Source organism: Ictalurus punctatus, chromosome 7 (assembly GCF_001660625.3).
Source record: "Ictalurus punctatus breed USDA103 chromosome 7, Coco_2.0, whole genome shotgun sequence".
NCBI classification, from domain to species: domain Eukaryota; kingdom Metazoa; phylum Chordata; class Actinopteri; order Siluriformes; family Ictaluridae; genus Ictalurus; species Ictalurus punctatus.
Window position 1 is genome coordinate 5,654,031 of NC_030422.2, and position 18,227 is coordinate 5,672,257.

General features: G+C 44.2%; 1 protein-coding gene across 10 annotated transcripts in view; it reads left to right on the top strand.

Annotated features, from left to right (window-relative positions):
* asap1a (ArfGAP with SH3 domain, ankyrin repeat and PH domain 1a) overlaps positions 1 to 18,227 on the top strand; it is a 69,897-nt gene that overhangs the window by 39,252 nt on the left and 12,418 nt on the right. For all 10 annotated transcript variants that reach the window (XM_053681813.1, XM_053681808.1, XM_053681812.1 and 7 more), the window contains 13 exons: positions 2,235 to 2,284; positions 2,371 to 2,500; positions 4,782 to 4,867; positions 4,978 to 5,053; positions 5,587 to 5,673; positions 6,497 to 6,597; positions 7,572 to 7,641; positions 9,034 to 9,118; positions 9,258 to 9,306; positions 11,185 to 11,348; positions 14,113 to 14,246; positions 15,256 to 15,347; positions 15,480 to 15,666. In XM_053681813.1, the coding sequence (XP_053537788.1) occupies positions 2,235 to 2,284; positions 2,371 to 2,500; positions 4,782 to 4,867; positions 4,978 to 5,053; positions 5,587 to 5,673; positions 6,497 to 6,597; positions 7,572 to 7,641; positions 9,034 to 9,118; positions 9,258 to 9,306; positions 11,185 to 11,348; positions 14,113 to 14,246; positions 15,256 to 15,347; positions 15,480 to 15,666 (1,311 nt within the window). The remainder of the gene's footprint in view (positions 1 to 2,234; positions 2,285 to 2,370; positions 2,501 to 4,781; positions 4,868 to 4,977; positions 5,054 to 5,586; positions 5,674 to 6,496; positions 6,598 to 7,571; positions 7,642 to 9,033; positions 9,119 to 9,257; positions 9,307 to 11,184; positions 11,349 to 14,112; positions 14,247 to 15,255; positions 15,348 to 15,479; positions 15,667 to 18,227) is intronic.

Consider the following 18,227-nt stretch of genomic DNA (forward strand, 5'->3'; position numbering starts at 1 on the left):
TATGTTGCTATGGTGTACCAGCGTTAAATGTCGATACACCACGCGCGCAAGATCTTTTAAATCATCGGCGTTTCGGGAACATATCTCAATAGACGAGCCTACTTTTTCCAAATGCAAACACTCCAGGTGGACTGTCCAAACTTCTCGGCTGTTTTGTTAATCTAATGAAGGCTGGGAGTGACCTTCAAGCAATTTCCCTAAGACGATAACGCGATGCCGGTACGGTCAGGATGACGGCGGCGACGAGAGTGATGATGAGGATGATGTCGATGATGAGCACACGGCTGTTATACGATCGCAGCCTCTAAGTGGCTTTGAAGAGGCCGTCGGCCTCCGCGTTACGCTGAGCTGTACGAAAGAGTTCTGCAGCATCAGCTAAATGTACACGCGATGAGACTCTCCATTTGCTCGGTAAACAAAGTGTATAATACATCCTGTCCTCCTCCTCTTTTTCCTCTCTCTCTCTCTCTCTCTCTCTCTCTATCTATCTACAGTATCTATCTCCTCCCACCTATTTGTGTGTGTGTGTGTCTCTCTCTCTCTTTCTCTCTCTCTCTCTTTCTCTCTCTCTCTCTCTCTCTCTCTCTCTCTCTCTCTCTCTCTCTATCTATCTACAGTATCTATCTCCTCCCACCTATTTGTGTGTGTGTGTCTCTCTCTCTCTCTTTCTCTCTCTCTCTCTCTCCTTCTCTCTTTCTCTCTCTGTCTCTCTTTCTCTCTCTCTCTCTCTCTCTCTCTTTCTCTCTCTCTCTCTCTCTCTCTCTCTCTTTCTCTCTCTCTCTCTCTCTCTCCCTCTGTCTTTCTCTCTCTGTCTCTCTCTCTCTCTCCCTCTGTCTTTCTCTCTCTGTCTCTCTCTCTCTCTCTCTCTCTCTCTCTCTCTCTCTCTCTCTCTCTCTCCCTCTGTCTTTCTCTCTCTGTCTCTCTCTCTCTCTCTCTTTCTCTCTCTCTCTCTTTCTCTCTCTCTCTCTCTCTCTCTCTTTCTCTCTCTCTCTCTCTCTCTCTCTCTCTCTCTCTCTCTCTCTCTCTCCCTCTGTCTTTCTCTCTCTGTCTCTCTCTCTCTCTCTCTTTCTCTCTCTCTCTCTTTCTCTCTCTCTCTCTCTCTCTCTTTCTCTCTCTCTCTCTCTCTCTCTCTCTCTCTCTCTCTCTCTCTCTCTCTCTCTCTCTCTCTCCCTCTGTCTTTCTCTCTCTGTCTCTCTCTCTCTCTCTCTTTCTCTCTCTCTCTCTTTCTCTCTCTCTCTCTCTCTTTCTCTCTCTCTCTCTCTCTCTCTTTCTCTCTCTCTCTCTCTCTTTCTCTCTCTCTCTCTCTCTGTCGCTCTCTCTCTTTCTCTCTCTGTCGCTCTCTCTCTTTCTCTCTCTCTTTCTCTCTCTCTCTCTTTCTCTCTCTCTCTCTCTCTCTCTCTTTCTCTCTTTCTCTCTCTGTCTCTCTCTCTCTCTTTCTCTCTCTCTCTCTCTCTCTCTCTCTCTTTCTCTCTCTCTCTCTTTCTCTCTCTGTCGCTCTCTCTCTTTCTCTCTCTCTTTCTCTCTCTCTCTCTTTCTCTCTCTCTCTCTCTCTCTCTCTTTCTCTCTTTCTCTCTCTGTCTCTCTCTCTCTCTTTCTCTCTCTCTCTCTCTCTCTCTCTCTCTTTCTCTCTCTCTCTCTTTCTCTCTCTGTCGCTCTCTCTCTTTCTCTCTCTCTTTCTCTCTCTCTCTCTTTCTCTCTCTCTTTCTCTCTCTCTCTCTTTCTCTCTCTCTCTCTCTCTCTCTCTCTTTCTCTCTTTCTCTCTCTGTCTCTCTCTCTCTCTTTCTCTCTCTCTCTCTCTCTCTCTCTCTCTCTCTGTCCAACTCAGCAAAAAAAAAGCGCACATAAAGTTGCTCATGAAAGCTCAGGATGAGGATTAAAACACCTCCCCATGCAGGACATCTCGCTTATAAACCATCCGCTCATATCTGCTTTGTGTTTCAGGAAAGGATCTGAACGGGGTTATGATTCACCTGATTTATAAAAACGATCACGGAAAGGTTTTTGCGTTTGGTTGTCATATAAAACTCGTTTTTATCAGTAGAGAGGATGTTGTGTAAATGGGGGATTTAGTATGTTCTCCGTGTCCTGTTAGCCACGCGTTTATCCGTCGATTAGCTCGTTGCTCCTCGTTAAGTAGTTACGGGCACACACACGATGACTCTCTTTGCTTATTTTCTGGAATGAAGACTAAGGTGCTGCTATCAGATACTAAACAAACACTGTGTCGTTCACAGGATCTCAAAAAACCCTTCGACAAAGCCTGGAAAGACTACGAGGCAAAGTTGTGAGTAGTGTCACGTTTTCCGTAGCTACGCCCACGGCCGCTCGTATCGGCCGAGCGTAATATCTCCGATCTGATCTGTCCGTCAGTACGAAGATCGAGAAGGAGAAGCGAGAGCACGCCAAACAGCACGGGATGATCCGCACGGAGATCACCGGGGCCGAGATAGCCGAGGAGATGGAGAAAGAGCGCAGGATCTTTCAGCTACAGATGTGTGAAGTGAGTATGGAATATCCCCAGCATGGATTTCCCGTCCCACGCGTGCTTTCGCCTGCGGGACTGTTTTCATGTACCTCGACACAGTCAAGGCAGATTTAAAGAACACGCGCACGCAAAAAACCAGACCGACTGAGCCGTTTCGACTGAATGCGGGTGAAAAGGTTTGACGTTCCTTCGCGCCGAGTTCTTGTGAACTTTCGCACAAATTCCTGACCCACGGATTCCTGATGGCAGTGAGGGATTAGTCAAAAGAGCGAGCGAAACAGCCCTAGAGCATTACACTGATTTGAATGAACTATAATATAAAGTTATTCGAGCGCGCGAGAGAGAGAGCGTACGTGTGAGTTACCTGCGTCTGTGCCGAGTCTCTACTGATAACGCAGCTGTGAGTTGAACTACCGTATGCGGCGTTAACCGTACCGTTACTACGGTTACAATTGTAGATAGGCGGTGCATCCGTTTAGAACGGTGATTAAACTGACTGGAACGACGTCTGCGTCCGACGCTTCGGACGCACACCTTCCAGCCAATCGGAATCGAGTATTCAGACATATATGTGATCTGTCAGAAAGAACGTGCTGTTTGCGTTCTCATGAACATCCTTTTCGCACTTTTTTAGCTGTTGCTTGGGAGATCAATCCCATCATTCAGGCTTCGAGATGGCCCTGTGTGCACGTCTGTGTTTACCATGTACGTGCAGTACAGCAGTCACAAGTCCCGCTGAGAATCTGGAAGTAGGCAGATTTTGTTTGGTTATTATAAACGACATCAAGCGAGTAACGTCAGGCATGTGTTTGGATTATATAATGAGAGATGTGAAACGCGGGGAAGAAGATGACTGTTTAACCGGCTGTATTGATCTAGATATCGGTTTTTAGTCCTTGAGAGCTCCGGAGACATGAGGAAGAAAGCTCGAAAAGAAATGCATTGTGGGATTTTCGATGTTACAAAGAGTCTTCTAGCAAATGTTGAAAGGTCCGCAACACTTCCAGTCTTTTTGAATTTAAGTTTAGCAGCAGTGTCGTGCGTGCGTGCGTGTGTGTGTGTGTGTGAGACATGCTTGCCGTGTTTCCTGTTAAAGCGTACCTATTATGGTTTTGATAATAACCTGCCTAATTTTGTTTTTAAACGTCTCGTACATTCACCCGAGGTCAAAAAACACTTTGACGTGCTGATCATTTAAACCTTTCCCCCGCCCAGTGTCACAAACGACTCGTTCAATGATTCGTCCTAAACTCCTCCTCTCAGAGAGCATACTCTGCTCTGATTGGTCAGACGTCCCAGTCTGTCGCGATCGGTCTAGCGCTGTCGGCGAGCGGCCGATGAAGACCAGAGGCGGGGCTTTTTCTTACAAACCTACGTAGGTCAGTACAGGAAGTGAAGTCTGGAATCACTAAGGAGTCGTTTCAGCTGTTCAGAACCGATTCCTTCTTCTCGGGAGTCGACGACTCCGTTTGTCGTGCGCTTTGATTTTTGAAACTTTGCAGGGTTTTTACGTTCGCAAACAGCTCGATATCACACTACGTGAAAGGGAATATATGAAAACGCACAATCGGTGCACTTTAAGGTACATCGCAACCTTGCGACGGCTTCCCGATCCACAGCCATGAGAAGGATTTCTATACGTTCTTCTTTTGTCTTAAAGATCTGAAAATATATATATATATATATATATATATATATAATATAAACAAAGTATGAACAATTTTGGAAGACATTTTGCTTAAAAAAAAAAAAAGTGTTAATTTCCGCCATGTATGGAGACTCTTGGGACACCGTATAGAGTATTTGGAATGCATGATTTTGATTGGCTGTCCTGGGATGAGTCTTGGGCAATGATTATAATCCTATCAGCGATTTGAGGTCGAGGTTTCTACGGAATCCAGTTTATCCGAGGTGAGTTATAGCTATAAATCCTTCTGTTTCTTTCCTGCAGGACAAAACGACATTATTATTTATTTTTCCAGTCATCCGATGCTTGAAGATATGTCTACGATGCACAATATCTGTCGCAGCTCATAGATGTGCTAACGAACGACAATGCGATGCTCATTTTGTTCACATTTGACCATTTTAAAGACGATCCGAGTTTCCGATTGTTATACAGAAATGTCAGAAAATGATATCGCGGTGTCTGAAATATCTCAGAAACGTGTCTTGCGGTTATAATAATATATCGTGATATTGATAATGTGTAAATATATTAGGGGAAATAGCTCGTGATGAGGAGTATTTTTCTGCACGTGCGCTCATGACCGTTTCCTCTTTTTGTTTGGCGCAGTATCTGATCAAAGTGAATGAGATAAAGACTAAGAAGGGCGTGGACCTCCTCCAGAACCTCATCAAGTATTATCACGCACAGTGCAAGTGAGTACAGTTCTACAGTACGCGTGCTGAAGTCAGCTTGGTGTTTAGTCAGGCCTGTTTCGGTTATAGCGGTAAAGTCCTAACCGATTTGAAACTCTTGTTTGTTGAAGCTTTTTCCAGGACGGCCTGAAAACCGCTGACAAGATGAAGCAGTATATCGAGAAATTAGCAGCTGATCTCTATAATGTGAGTGTCCCCCTATTATACCGTATTATTTCAGCCGGCCGCCCGAATATCTCCTTAACGGTTCATTTTCATTGCTCCCGGGCCGAAGAGACTCGCCGATGAAGACGCCACGCATACGAGTGTCCGTGAGAGTTGTAAATGTGTAAACCTTTAGGACGTGATGGAACGGGAGAGGGACCGTGTGATGCGATCACGTCAACGCGGACCAGAATCTATAACGGCGACGTTTCCACCGTCCGGTGGAATCCGTGCCATGGAGAATTGTTTTCAGAGCCCTACGCAGTATTAGTACAGTGTTCCTAATAAAGTGCTCTGAGAGTGTGTATCAGTACGTACTGCATCGATTGCTAATAATACTACATATAAATAGAATTGCAATGACGTTATCTGTGAGGCATTTCTGCACTGTGGACCTCACGAAAAAACCGGGGTCCTGGTTAACGAGCGTTCTAGGCGGTCTTTCGTGGTTTAAAAATGTCTCGGGGGGGGCTAACTGAACCCTTCTAATTGAATTCTGATTTTGATATGTTCAGATAAAGCAAACGCAGGATGAGGAGAAGAAACAGCTAACCGCTCTCCGAGACCTGATCAAATCCTCCTTACAGCTAGACCAGAAAGAGGTAGGTACACCAGTGTTGTACAAAGGCTTCGATTCGATTGGCTGTCTCTACAGAGATCACACGGGACACGATCGGAACGGCACCGGACGTCCGAAACCTCCGGAGCTCTGGCGATCTTAACGCCACGTGGTTCTGTGTCGATCGTTGATGCAGGTAACGAGGAATGTATGCTGTCCTCAGCTTTAAAACGTCCGTTAGATCCGAGTTTGCTGGATCCGAGAGAGACCAGTGGACTGAATGGCTTTGCAGTCGTTTGCAGAATCTGACGAGGGAACGGAGCTGCGGATGTCAGGACTTCACAGCAGGACGCTTTTATAGAGCGAAGTGTTTGATGTTTTATGTGTTGTTTTTTTTGGGGGGGGGGATTTAATGTCCCCTTCCAAAGCAGATGGTTCTGGTTTCGATTGAATACCATTGTACTGTATTGTGTCACCCACAGACGTGTGCCATTGAGTCGAATCTATGGTCTGCTTTTCATTTCTGTGCTGCATTTTAGCTGTTTTTAATGATATTCTTGTTATATCTTGTTCTCTCTCTCTCTTTAATGCCTTCTGACTGAAGTCTAGGAGAGTAAGTTGATATCAGTAACATTCTGTTGCCATGCTGGATAATTAACTGTGGTTTCAGAGCATGGCCAGGGTTTTTTTTTTTTTTTTTTTTTTTGGAATGTTGATTTCATTTACTTTCCATAAGTGCATTTCCAATTCTAAAACAATTTATTTTTTCCCTTACTACTTTAATGTTAGCTCTGCTTAGGCTTTTTGTATTTGTACATTTGATTGTGTTTGAAATGTTAATGAACGGTGTGTGTGTGTGTGTGTAGGACTCACAGAGCAAGCAGAGTGGATACAGTATGCATCAGCTTCAGGGCAATAAGGAGTTTGGCAGTGAGAAGAAGGGCTATCTGATGAAGAAGAGTGATGGGTGAGTGCCACTGCTGCTCCTGGAAGAACAGTGTATAACGGTGGTAATTCGACTGTACGTACACAGCTCCGAGTTATACGGTCCCCTCTGAAAGTATTGGAACAGCTCGGTCGCATATATCGTTTCCACCGTACGTTGAAGGCACTCGGGTTTGAGATCAGAAGACGGACGAGACGGTAGGTCGTGAATTCAGCTCTCGTTTCCCGATATTTACATCTGGGTGCGTTCGACAACTCATTTTTTCAAGTGATGAAAAATATAGGATGTGTTTCTTGTTGCCCGGGGGCGCCCTGTTAGATTGATTGTTTAACGAACGGATAGCCCTGACCGTGTACTCTTGGTCTGAGCCCTGGGTTTCGCCTGTGAAGACGGCGTTTGTCGTTTAAAAAGGATAAACCAACGCGGAGACCAGAGAGCTGTTTGCGGGAGAAAAGCAAGCCGTTTTGAAGCTGAGAGAAAGAGGGAAAATCTATCCGAGCCATTGTGTAAGCATTGGGCGAAGCCGATGCGACGATCTGTAAGAAGACGGACGTGTCGTTTATTTGTGGCCGTGCCGTCGTCTTCACCGTGGTGACGCATCACGCCACTCCAGCGTGGATGATTTCCCTATAATAGCGCATCCTGTCATACGTTATTCCTTATTTATAGCCGATTACATGAATTATTCATCCGCAAACTTGCACCATGTGCTGTAACAGTGTTGTGTACCCAGTCAGTGGAAGAGAGGGCTAAAATCTCAACACACGCCACTGCTGTAACGTTTCCCTCGAGCTGTGGCGCCGTCATTAAGGTGAGCGGGGGCGTATATGCAGCAAACGACTCGTTTTAGTTCAAAGGTTTAAAGCTGGACACTGAAGCAGTGTCAGTAATGCGGTGAAGTGACTCCTCTGTATGTCAGTGCGCTAAATAAGACTCTCTGACGTTCGCTAACATGGAAATGATGAACGAGGCTGTTTTCGGTTGTGATCACACAGGCTGCGGAAGGTGTGGCAGAGGAGGAAGTGTTCAGTGAAGGGTGGCATCCTGACCATTTCTCATGCCACGGTGAGTGCTCTTTTCCTGTCTGGTTTCAGATTCCTAGAGGAGGCGCTTAAGCATGCTTTTTTTTTTTTTTTAAAGTAGGGCAGGTACTACAGCTAATGCATCACTAGTTGAGGACAAATCCACGTGGACCGTGTAGAGCAGAGCTTCTCAGATTTTTGTAACTAAACCCCCCCTATCATGTGGCACACCCCCCACCAGGTATAATGATGATCAATGTTTTTGATAGATAGACAGATAGGGTTTTTTTTTTGTTGTTTTTTTTTTTTTTTTAAATTACGTTTCATAACTTTTATGACTTTTCTAAAGCTATATAACGGACCGGTATGGAAGATGAATGCTCTAAAATGTTTCTGAACACTAGAACTACTTTGAACGAGAGAACTAGCTGTAATAACGTGGACTATTTTACGTGTAAAACGTGCCGCGTTACATTCGTCTCGCGTCCTAAAAACGTTCGCGTAAGAACGATGTAAATGCGGACGGAGGGCGCGTCTCGTTATCCACGACGTCGTTACATCTCCGTCTGTCTCTCGGCCCCTCACCGAACGGAGCGGACGCAGAGAGAGGTGCGAGTGCAGCGGGAAAGCGGGACCTCGCGCTTGCAGGTCTTTTTGCAAAAGAAAAAAATCGCTAAAGGGGTCTGAAAAGTCACTAAGTTTGCAACACTGGTCTGCACTGACCGCGAGATAAAAGTCAGGCTAAGCTCCGCCTCTCCCCGGCAAAAACAAAACGCACAGGGAGAAGGAACGCGGGGTTTTTCATTTATACACATTCTATTCGAAACGCAATAAAAAACACACCGCGTCCCCAAATGATGCCCTGTCTCTGTATGTTTTTTTCTTTTTCTTTCTTCTTTTCTTTTCTTAAAAACAATTTGCGCCCCTTCCCATCTCCCCTCCCGTATGAGAAGCACTGCTGTATTTGCACACCATTCTAACTCCTGCCGCGTGGTGACTAATGTAGGAATGTTTTTGCGCAGGATGGCAGCAGGGGGTCTGTAACACACAGTGAAATCAGCTGTAATGATGCGGGAGTGCAGCGTCTGCTCTAATCATGCACTTTGATGCATTGTGATGCGTGCACTGAAATGCAGCATGTTAATCTTTACACACACACACGCACAAAAAAAAAAACCCCAAACAACATACAATCACCAGTTGGAAATGTGTATATATATTTGTTTTAGAATTTTCTGAATGCCGTGCGTTGACGTCACGTTATAACGAACACGGTTTAACGCGTTCGAGATGCTGAACGGCTCCTAATTGGAATGGCATCGATCACCCTGCTCTGGTATTTAACTAGACGTTTTCATTCAGACGGGGGTGTCGTTGAAATGAAGCGTGGGTTGTCTGGTGTGTTGCTGAGACGTCTGTCTGTTTTCCTCTCCAGTCCAACCGACAGCCAGTTAGACTTAACCTGCTTACCTGTCAGGTTAAACCGGGCGAGGATAAGAAGTGCTTCGACCTAATCTCCCGTAAGTAAACACACACACACACACACACACACACACACACACACGTGTTAAAGTCCATTACACATGCGCTAAGTGGTGTGGAAAGGCGCTAAAGTGCGGTTAATGTAATCCACTTCACTCTCTCCACCTCTCTCTGCAGATAATCGCACGTATCATTTCCAGGCAGAAGATGAGCAGGAGTTTGTGATGTAAGTGTGTGTGTTGTGATGGGTATGAGCGCACTCAACGGGGACGTAAATGTGTATTTATGGGAATTGTGGGCGGTTTGGACGGTACGTGATGTATACCAGTGTGATGGTGAACAGAATGATGGTGTCACTATCGGGGTCTAAACTGCAATGGATTGTGGGTGGAAAATGATAACGCGTTGGAATTCGGCCTGCAGAACTAACTTGTTGATATGAGAGGTCAGAGGAGCGAGGCCAGACTGGGCTGAGCTGACAGGAAGGCCAAGTCTTTACATAATCGCTCTTTACAACCATGGTGAGCAGAAAGGCATCTCAGAAAGCACAGCATGTTGAATCTCAAGGTGGATGGGCTTACGGCTGCAGAAGAGCACGTCGGGGTCCGCTCCTGTCGGCCGAGAACGGGAGTCCGAGGGCGTTTTCAGATTTGTAGATCTGTGCTTTGTTCAGAAACGCGGACGTTCGTACCGAATGTGTTTATGCATGTCACATGTGAGTAAACCCCGTCCTCTGATTGGTCGGAGCGTGCTCGTTTATGTTCCGGGGGTTCCGCTCATAGCTCATAGTCATCCATCCAGATGGATAGACAGCAGCTCTGTGAGCTTATCGTGGCTTTCTTTTGAGCTGTGCTGGTTATAGTTGATCAGCTTGAGCGGGATTCGTTGTTTCACAAAGCCCATCTCCTCGAGACGCCTCGCTAAACACTTTGTAAACCTCTGTTTTGGTTTTGTCTCTTAATCCGTTTTTGAAAGTCGCTCAGAAACGTGTTCGTCAGACCGAGCTCCGATGGCGCGCTTTCACTTCGTCTTCGGTCCGAGTTAGAGCGCGATCCGTGTTGGCGAGCCGTTAGCAAGACAAACGGGCTCGTGCGGTGCTGTACGGGTCGGTCCGTCGGTCCGTCGGGTCGGATTGCATCTCATGTACGTCTAGAAGCAGGGGGGTCCGATCTTGGGTGCAGGTTTTCGTTCCGACCGAGCAGGAGCCACACCTGTTTAATCAGTCGATCTTGGGTTTTAATAGACTCGGGTGTGGCTTCTGCTCGGTCGGAATGAAAACCTGCACCCACACCGGCTCTTTCCGAATACGACCGGACACCCCTGGTCTAAAAGAACCGAGTCAAAGGGAGAACACGCACCAGATTCCGAAACAAAGCGAGCCAGGTGTGAAAACGCCCCGAGGCTACAGTGGAGACAGGTTCAAAGAGACTGGACAGACCAGGCGATGTCTCCACTACTGAGCTCTTCTCTCATCAACAGGGCATTTCTGCCTCCAGAACTGCTGGATGTTTTGTCGCACAATTCTGGGTGAGCTCTAGAAACCCAGGAGATCAGCAGTCTCTGGAATACTCGGACCGGACCGGTCAGTCGCTGAAATCCCAGTTTTCCTCATTCGGACGTTCGATCTGAATATTAACCGAAGCTCTTATCCTCCTATCGGCATGATTTTATGCATTGCTGCCACATGATTGGTTGACTGGATGGACAATCGCATGAATCGGGAAAATCCATAACCATAGAAATTGCACATTTTCCCTTTTTAAAAAATTTTTCATACACCTATGTTTGGTCAACTTTTTCTCTGTTATATTTCTCAAATATGTAAACACATGTGCTGTGGAAAATGATACTTGATTAGGCCCATTAAAGAGGCTTTCATCATGCTCTAATGGATATTCAAATATTGAAATTTGGAACGTCTCTAGTGAGGTTCTAGATATTTCCATGGCTACCGTATGTGTGTGTTCTTGTGTGTGCGCAGTGAGATCCTGATTATGATTACCGTATGTGTACGATGCGTTAAGTTCTATGTCTGCTCATGCCTTTGGAGTAATGTGTGTGTGTGTGTGTGTGTGTGTGTGTGTGTGTGTGTGTGTGTGTTCAGATGGATATCCGTGCTGACTAACAGTAAGGAGGAGGCTCTGAACATGGCATTCCGAGGTGAACAGAGTGCTGGGGATGACAGTCTGGAGGATCTGAGCAAAGCCATCATCGAGGACGTGCTACGCATACCTGGCAACGAGGTGTGCTGCGACTGCGGAGCGCCAGGTCAGACAGCCGAGTGTGTGTTTATGCGGGAGTGTGTGATTGAGTCGGAGTGTGGCTTCTCTGTTTGGAGTCGCAACATTGAATGAGTCAGTGTTTATCATGCAGAGGAAATAGACGCACGGCCCCAAACACACACACGCAGTCTCTGAATATTATTTTCCCATTTCCCTCTCGTTCTCGTCCTCTCTTTAGTTGCTACAATCACTCGATCAAAATAATAAAACCACATATAACGTTCGATATGAACGCTTCCATCACCAGCCTCTGTTTACATCTCTCTACTGAAATAAAATATAAACTTCCACAAAAGGTGCAAGCATTCGTTGCTCAAGAAGGCAACACACTTGCATGAAGATTCAGGGGGGTGTAAACTTTTGAACAGGGTGATTGGTGTAAGTTTTTTGTTTTTGTTTTTCTTCTGGAAAACATGTAACTGTTATTTAGCTTCTGAAGGGCGGGACTGAATGAAAAATAAACAACCTTTTCACCAAAATAATAAGGATTTACACCTATCGTCCCGTTCAAAAGTTTACACACCCCGGTTTCTTCATGTATCGTGTTGCCTTCTTGAGCATCGGTGAATGTTTGCAGCTTTTGTAATAGTCGTGTACGAGTCGCTCAGACGTCCTGAGTGTGAAAAGATGCAATTTCTATGATCCTTCATGTTTTTTTTTTTTTAAAGCAGTTAACATCTTGGCGATTCTGCAAGGCGTATGAAAACCCATCAAGCGTGTGTGTCGTGTCCACCGTGTGAACTTTTGTTACTGTAGAAAGGATGATGTGTTGGAACGAGTGCATCGACGTGATAAACGTGTGTGAATCGGCGTGCTGCGAGCGCTGCTGTCAGAGCTGCTGTTCTAGAAAATCAGATTAGAGAAACAGCGCTGTGGGATAAGTGAAGAATAATCGTCACGTAAACCATCAAAGTCTATTTCTTGTTTACGGGCTGAATCTGACTGAAACTGTCCCTCCGTGGTGGAATTACCTTCCAACCTCAATCCGGACCGCAGAATCTGTCCCCGTCTTCAAAAAACAGCTAAAGACCCGCCTCTTCCGTGAACACGTAACTAACCCCTAAAACGCCGACCCCACATTATCCTAATAAAAAAATAAAAAAATCCTACCCTGGCTCTTACACCTCTACTAATTAAAACATGTGGAGTGTTCCTGTTTTATTCGCGTTATGGACGTGCGTTACAGACATGTACACACCTTAATCACACTATTAACGCCGTGTGGGAGTTTTCACCGCATTGTGCGACAGGACACGTACACACACGGCAGCGCTCGACCGTTTGAGGGTAAACAAGAGAGCACGGCTGCGTCCCAAACCGCGTACGTACCTACTACAGTACATAGTAGGTGAAATACATGCATCTCAGCTACTATATAGTAGGTACGTACGCGGTTTGGGACGCGGCCCACGGCTTCAAGCAGTCGTCTGTTTGCACGTACGGCACGACAGATAATTAACCGCACTTGAAGCTTTCGTAAAATTAAAACTGAAACACCCGAGACTGTATACGGTCCCATAACGAAGACCGACCGTACGTCGATACGTGAAATTCTAGAGGGAACGTCGGACGGCGTGGCGCGGGGACGTAATGACGTGTGACGTTAATCCATCTACGTTCTATAACACGTAAAACCTGAACGTGAAAGGAGTATTCTAAAAGCCACTCATGTAAACACCTTAATCAGAATACTGTCTTATTCAGAATAAGGTCAGTGATTACATCACTGCTGTCCGTGTAAACGTAGTCAGTGTTGCACTCAGAGTGTGCGCTGTTCATCAGTGTTTTAGAGCGACTCGGTCCACAGTAAACGCCGCTTCACATCAACCTCATCTCTGTCTGTGCTGTGAGTTTGAGTCGCTTATAACCTGCATTTAGACACGACACGCGCCAGATTCACTTTGGTTTTACGTTCACGTAATCTCAGACAATTTTGTGGGCAGAGGTTTACAGCATTTCACCTGATTGGTAATGAGAAGTGAATTTAAAAAAAAAAAAAACTGTTGCCAAATAAAATGAGGACTTCCTGTGGGTTTCCGCCAAAATAAAAGCCATGAGGTCTAACGCATAAAAGTGAATTAAGTCAGAAATATATTACTGTTGTGGTATTACTATTTGTACCCCCCAAAATTATATATATATATATGTATGTATATATGTATGTATATATATGTATGTGTGTGTGTGTGTATATATATATATATATATATATATATATATATATATATATATATATATATATATATATATATATATATATGTATATGTATATGTATATATGTATGTATGTATATATTCAGTGCAATAGTAATATTACAAAATAGCAAGGTTTTTTTAATATATATGTTTTCTTATTTACAAAGATTTCTGTACATTTATAACACGACTTGTTATATTACCCTCGCATTAAATTACAACACAAAACACAACTAGTAAACACTGCTGCCAGGGGGTTTCTAATACAGCTGCTGAGGGAGTGATGGGAAATCATCATCTTTTCCTCTTCCGATTGCCGTAATCCGTCTCTCTGTATATTTTTCCCTCTCTTGGAAAATCATTTCTGAAATTTCTGTTCCCGTTCATCTCCTCACTGATCTCCTCTGTCTTTTTAAAAAATAATAATAATAATAAAAAAATGGTGTCTTGCACCCCCTTCAGGATTTAATATGAACAACATTGCTGGATTTTCACTGCCTCACCTTTGCTGCTCAATCAGTGTGTGCTCTCCTTGTGTGTGTGTTTTGATGCAGAGCCTAAATGGTTGTCTACTAACCTGGGCATCCTGACCTGTATCGAGTGTTCAGGGATCCACAGAGAGATGGGCGTCCATATTTCACGCATACAGTCCATGGAATTGGACAAACTAGGCACCTCTGAACTCTTGGTGAGGCGTGTGTGATGTTTCTGTGATGATCTGCACCGTCACATGGTGTTACGTGCCTGATCTGGTTGATTAAAGAGACGCCAGCCGAATGACGGCTCGTTTTAGAGTGAACTCGTGTTTTATAAGAGGAGAAATGTCATCTTTTTACAATCACAGCCATGAGGCTGCAGGTTTCTAACAAAACAATGCAAAAAGGCACGAACCTGTCATTGCAGAAATGAGAATTTATTTAAAAAAAAAAAAAAAAAAAAATTGAGTAACAATACTGATGCCCATATGTATTTTTTATTTTTTTTAAATATTATTTTAACCTTACTAGGCTTTAAAAAGATTTTTTTTTAAGACCACTTCATACACCAAACCAAAATAAAACAAGAACAATAGGGCTGGGCGATATGACAAAAATATCATATCACGATACTTCATCATTTCTCTGATAGGCGATGCGCATCACGATATATAATTTAGCTAACCAACTGTCTGCAAACCATTCAACTGACTTTGACGCTAATTCTTTAATGCCTACAGAGATAAAAAAGATTAAGTTTTTAAAAATGTTTAAAAAAAAAAAAAACGAAAAACTTGTTTAATGTTCAAATTGAAAATGTTCAAATCAACGGCATCAGCACCATTTCATTTGTAATTACTGCAAATATTTTGGAAAAAATACATCACCATACCGACGATATATCAGAAAGGTGTATCACGTAATCATTGATCACGATATCTATATCATATTGATATATCGCCCCGCCCTAAAGAACAATAAAATGTATGACGTACAGAAAACGCAGGTTTTTAAAAAAAAAAAATAAAAAAAAAACATATTTCTTTGCTTGTATTTTGGAAGTCAATTCTATGTACAGAAACAATTCTGTAACTAGGTTTCTTACTGAATGTTAGTCAAACATACGAGTTAATAAAATATCAGAATTGACCTTGTAGCTATTTTGAGATTTACGAATACTAGCTGGTCATTTTGTAACTATTACTATTAATCTTTTGACAGCTGGCCAAGAATATAGGAAACAGTAGTTTTAATGAAATCCTGGAGGGGAACCTGCCAAGCCCCTCGCCAAAGCTTACGCCATCCAGTGACATGTGAGTATACTTGCTCTCCGCTTCACATTATTATTATTATTATTATTATTATTATTATAATAATAATGTGACATTTCATAATATTACTGGTGATAACTGACAAGATCTGACCCCCTGCTTGTTTCCCTACAGGACCGAGAGGAAGGAGTTCATCAATGCCAAGTACGTAGAGCATCGGTTTGCACGGCGCACGGCGACCACAGCCACGGCGAGGCAAGGCGACCTGTATGAGGCGGTCAGGACTCGAGACTTGCTGGGGCTCGTGCAGCTCCATGCTGATGGAGTGGAGCTACTGGAACCATTCCCCGAGGCAAGACAGGTACAGATATGCCAGACTGCTTCCTACATTTCTGTAGTCTTGCAGTGTGGTACTGGACGTATATGGGATTATGTACATATCCAAAATATTAAAAGGGGGTGGGGGTGGAGAACTGTAGTTTGCAACAGTATTCAAATTTATTTTAAAATGCGTCATTAGAAAAAGGTGAAAGTTAGGATTGCGTAAATATTCACCCCCGTTGATGAACTTTTAACCAGATCTTTAAGCCTATTTTGTTTTTTTCCTTCGGAATAACCAAGATAATCCGTATAAAGGGAAATTTATATTCCAGAATTGGTCGAACAACACGGAGTAGCACTACAAAATGTAGATAAGGTTCAAAGTTGGTATACTTATGCGACACACACTTAGCTCGACACAAACGGCGTAATCCTTTTCTCTGAATGATGTTTCAACGCAGCCAATCTTAGTAAAGTTCCACTGACGTACTCGCGTCAGTAGAAATCACACAGGTGAAACACTGGCAATGTTTTACGACAATTGAATGTCGTATAGAAAATTCGTTGTGAATACAGTGCCTTTGAACAACACTCTGTACACTTGGGGGTGCTAATAATTCACGTTGTTTTTTTTTTTTTGTTTTTTTTGTCTGTGCTCTCTTGAATGGCGGGAATGTTATTAATCTGATCACACAATCTTGTGAAACCTTAGTTGTCTTGCAGCCATCAAACGATATGCTCTGTATTTGCTTAAGTCATATCATTTCATATCATTTAGATAAGCATATATTAAGCAATAAGCTTATATTACTGTTACTTATACTACGATGCTATTTATTCGAGTTTGAGAGATATCATATCAGTAAATCCCTGTTTAACTAGAACTACCGGATGTCTACTTTAATGATTCATCAGATAAATATTACATCAGCTGATATCATTAATAAGAGTGTTTTTTTTTTTTTTAGCTCCTGAAAAAACAGCACTGTTTGCAAAATTTACATCATGGTTCAGTCCGTCTATTAGGGCTTAAGAGATCATTGATATATTTAGAAAAGAGTTCTAGTGCGCTGTTGTTCGCTCGCACTTGCTTGTTTGAGTCTCAGCTTAGATCAGAACACAGTCTTTCTATGCAGTCGCTGTGGTACTCGCGGTTTGATCCTTCGTTGGCGTTGCCGTGTTGAACCTCGTAAACATATCGGTAAACATATCACAAGGACGTTTTCAGACTCTCCACCTGACTGTTCCAGAAGGGAAGGGTGTAATCCATGGCGAGCACTTCTAGGGGATTGGTGACGTTTGGGCGGGTTCATTGGGGTCTGCATCATGGGAAACACATCCCTTGCCAGGGCGCAACACTTAGAGTGCTATACCCAACATCATATATCTTTAGCTATAGTGGGGAAATATCTCTTCAGAGCCTCCATGATACCCCTGTCACTGCCTACCTTGGCCATGTTGTGTCTCATACACAAGTCCGTTGTAAGGCTTTCTTAGTGTCCTCAACTTCCGGCTCTGGAGCCACCGGGATACGAGAGAGCACATCTGCATTCAGGTTCAGTCTTCCAGACGTATAATGCACCTCAAAGTTGAACTCAGCAAGTTGGGGCACCCACCTTTGTTCTACCACACCCAAATTTGCTGTCTCCAAGTACAGTAACGGGTTGTGGTCCATGACAACAGTGAACGTAATGATGTTCTAACTTAAAGGTGCTACGATTCTTGTCACTGCTCTCGGACCCCACAAGCGTCGGCTGGTGAAGGCTGTCACACGTTCAACCCCTTCTTGTCTTTGGCTCAGGACTTCCCAAGGCCCAGGTAACTCCCATTTGTAGCTACAATGAATGGGAGACTAAAGTCGGAATACGCGAGTACAGGTGGCACCATCAGGCATTTCCTTAGCTTATCAAACGCTGCTCTTCACGCCACACAACGTGTTGCATCAGGGCATGTCGTGGCCTTACTAGCTGTGTGAAATAGGGAACAAACCATCGGTTTTAAGATATGAAGCCCACCACCTGACAGACGACTGTTACTGAACGGGGGACTGGCCAATCTTCCAGGACTTTAACCTTCTCCATGTCCACTCGCACCCCATCAACTTGCCCGTGAAGCACTTCTTGGGTTTGAGTTTCAGACCGTGTTCTTGCAGGCGCACAAAAACCAGGTCTAATTTCCCGACATAGCTTTCAAACAAAATAGGACGTCGTCCAAGTAAACCTCGAATGCCAGATCGTTCAGGACTGCCTCCATTAAGCACTCAAATGTTGCTCGGGCATCGCAGAGTCTAAACGGCATGCGGGTCCATTGGTTCAAACTCGAAAGGTCTTGGTCTTGCTCAGCCGCAGCCACTTGGAAGTATTCTGCCATGAGGTCCGAGGATGAGAAAAGCGAGCATGAACCAGGGTATCCAATGACTCCTCCACCCTTGGGAAAGGGTAGTCATCTCTGTGCGTTATGTTGTTAAGCTTCTGGTAATCACAACATAAATGCACATACCTGACCTTTTTCCATCACCACTGCTGCAGGTGATGCCCAAGGGCTGCTGCTCTCTTTTTCTTTTAACACCCCTTGTGCAACCAGATCTTGAACGTATTGCTT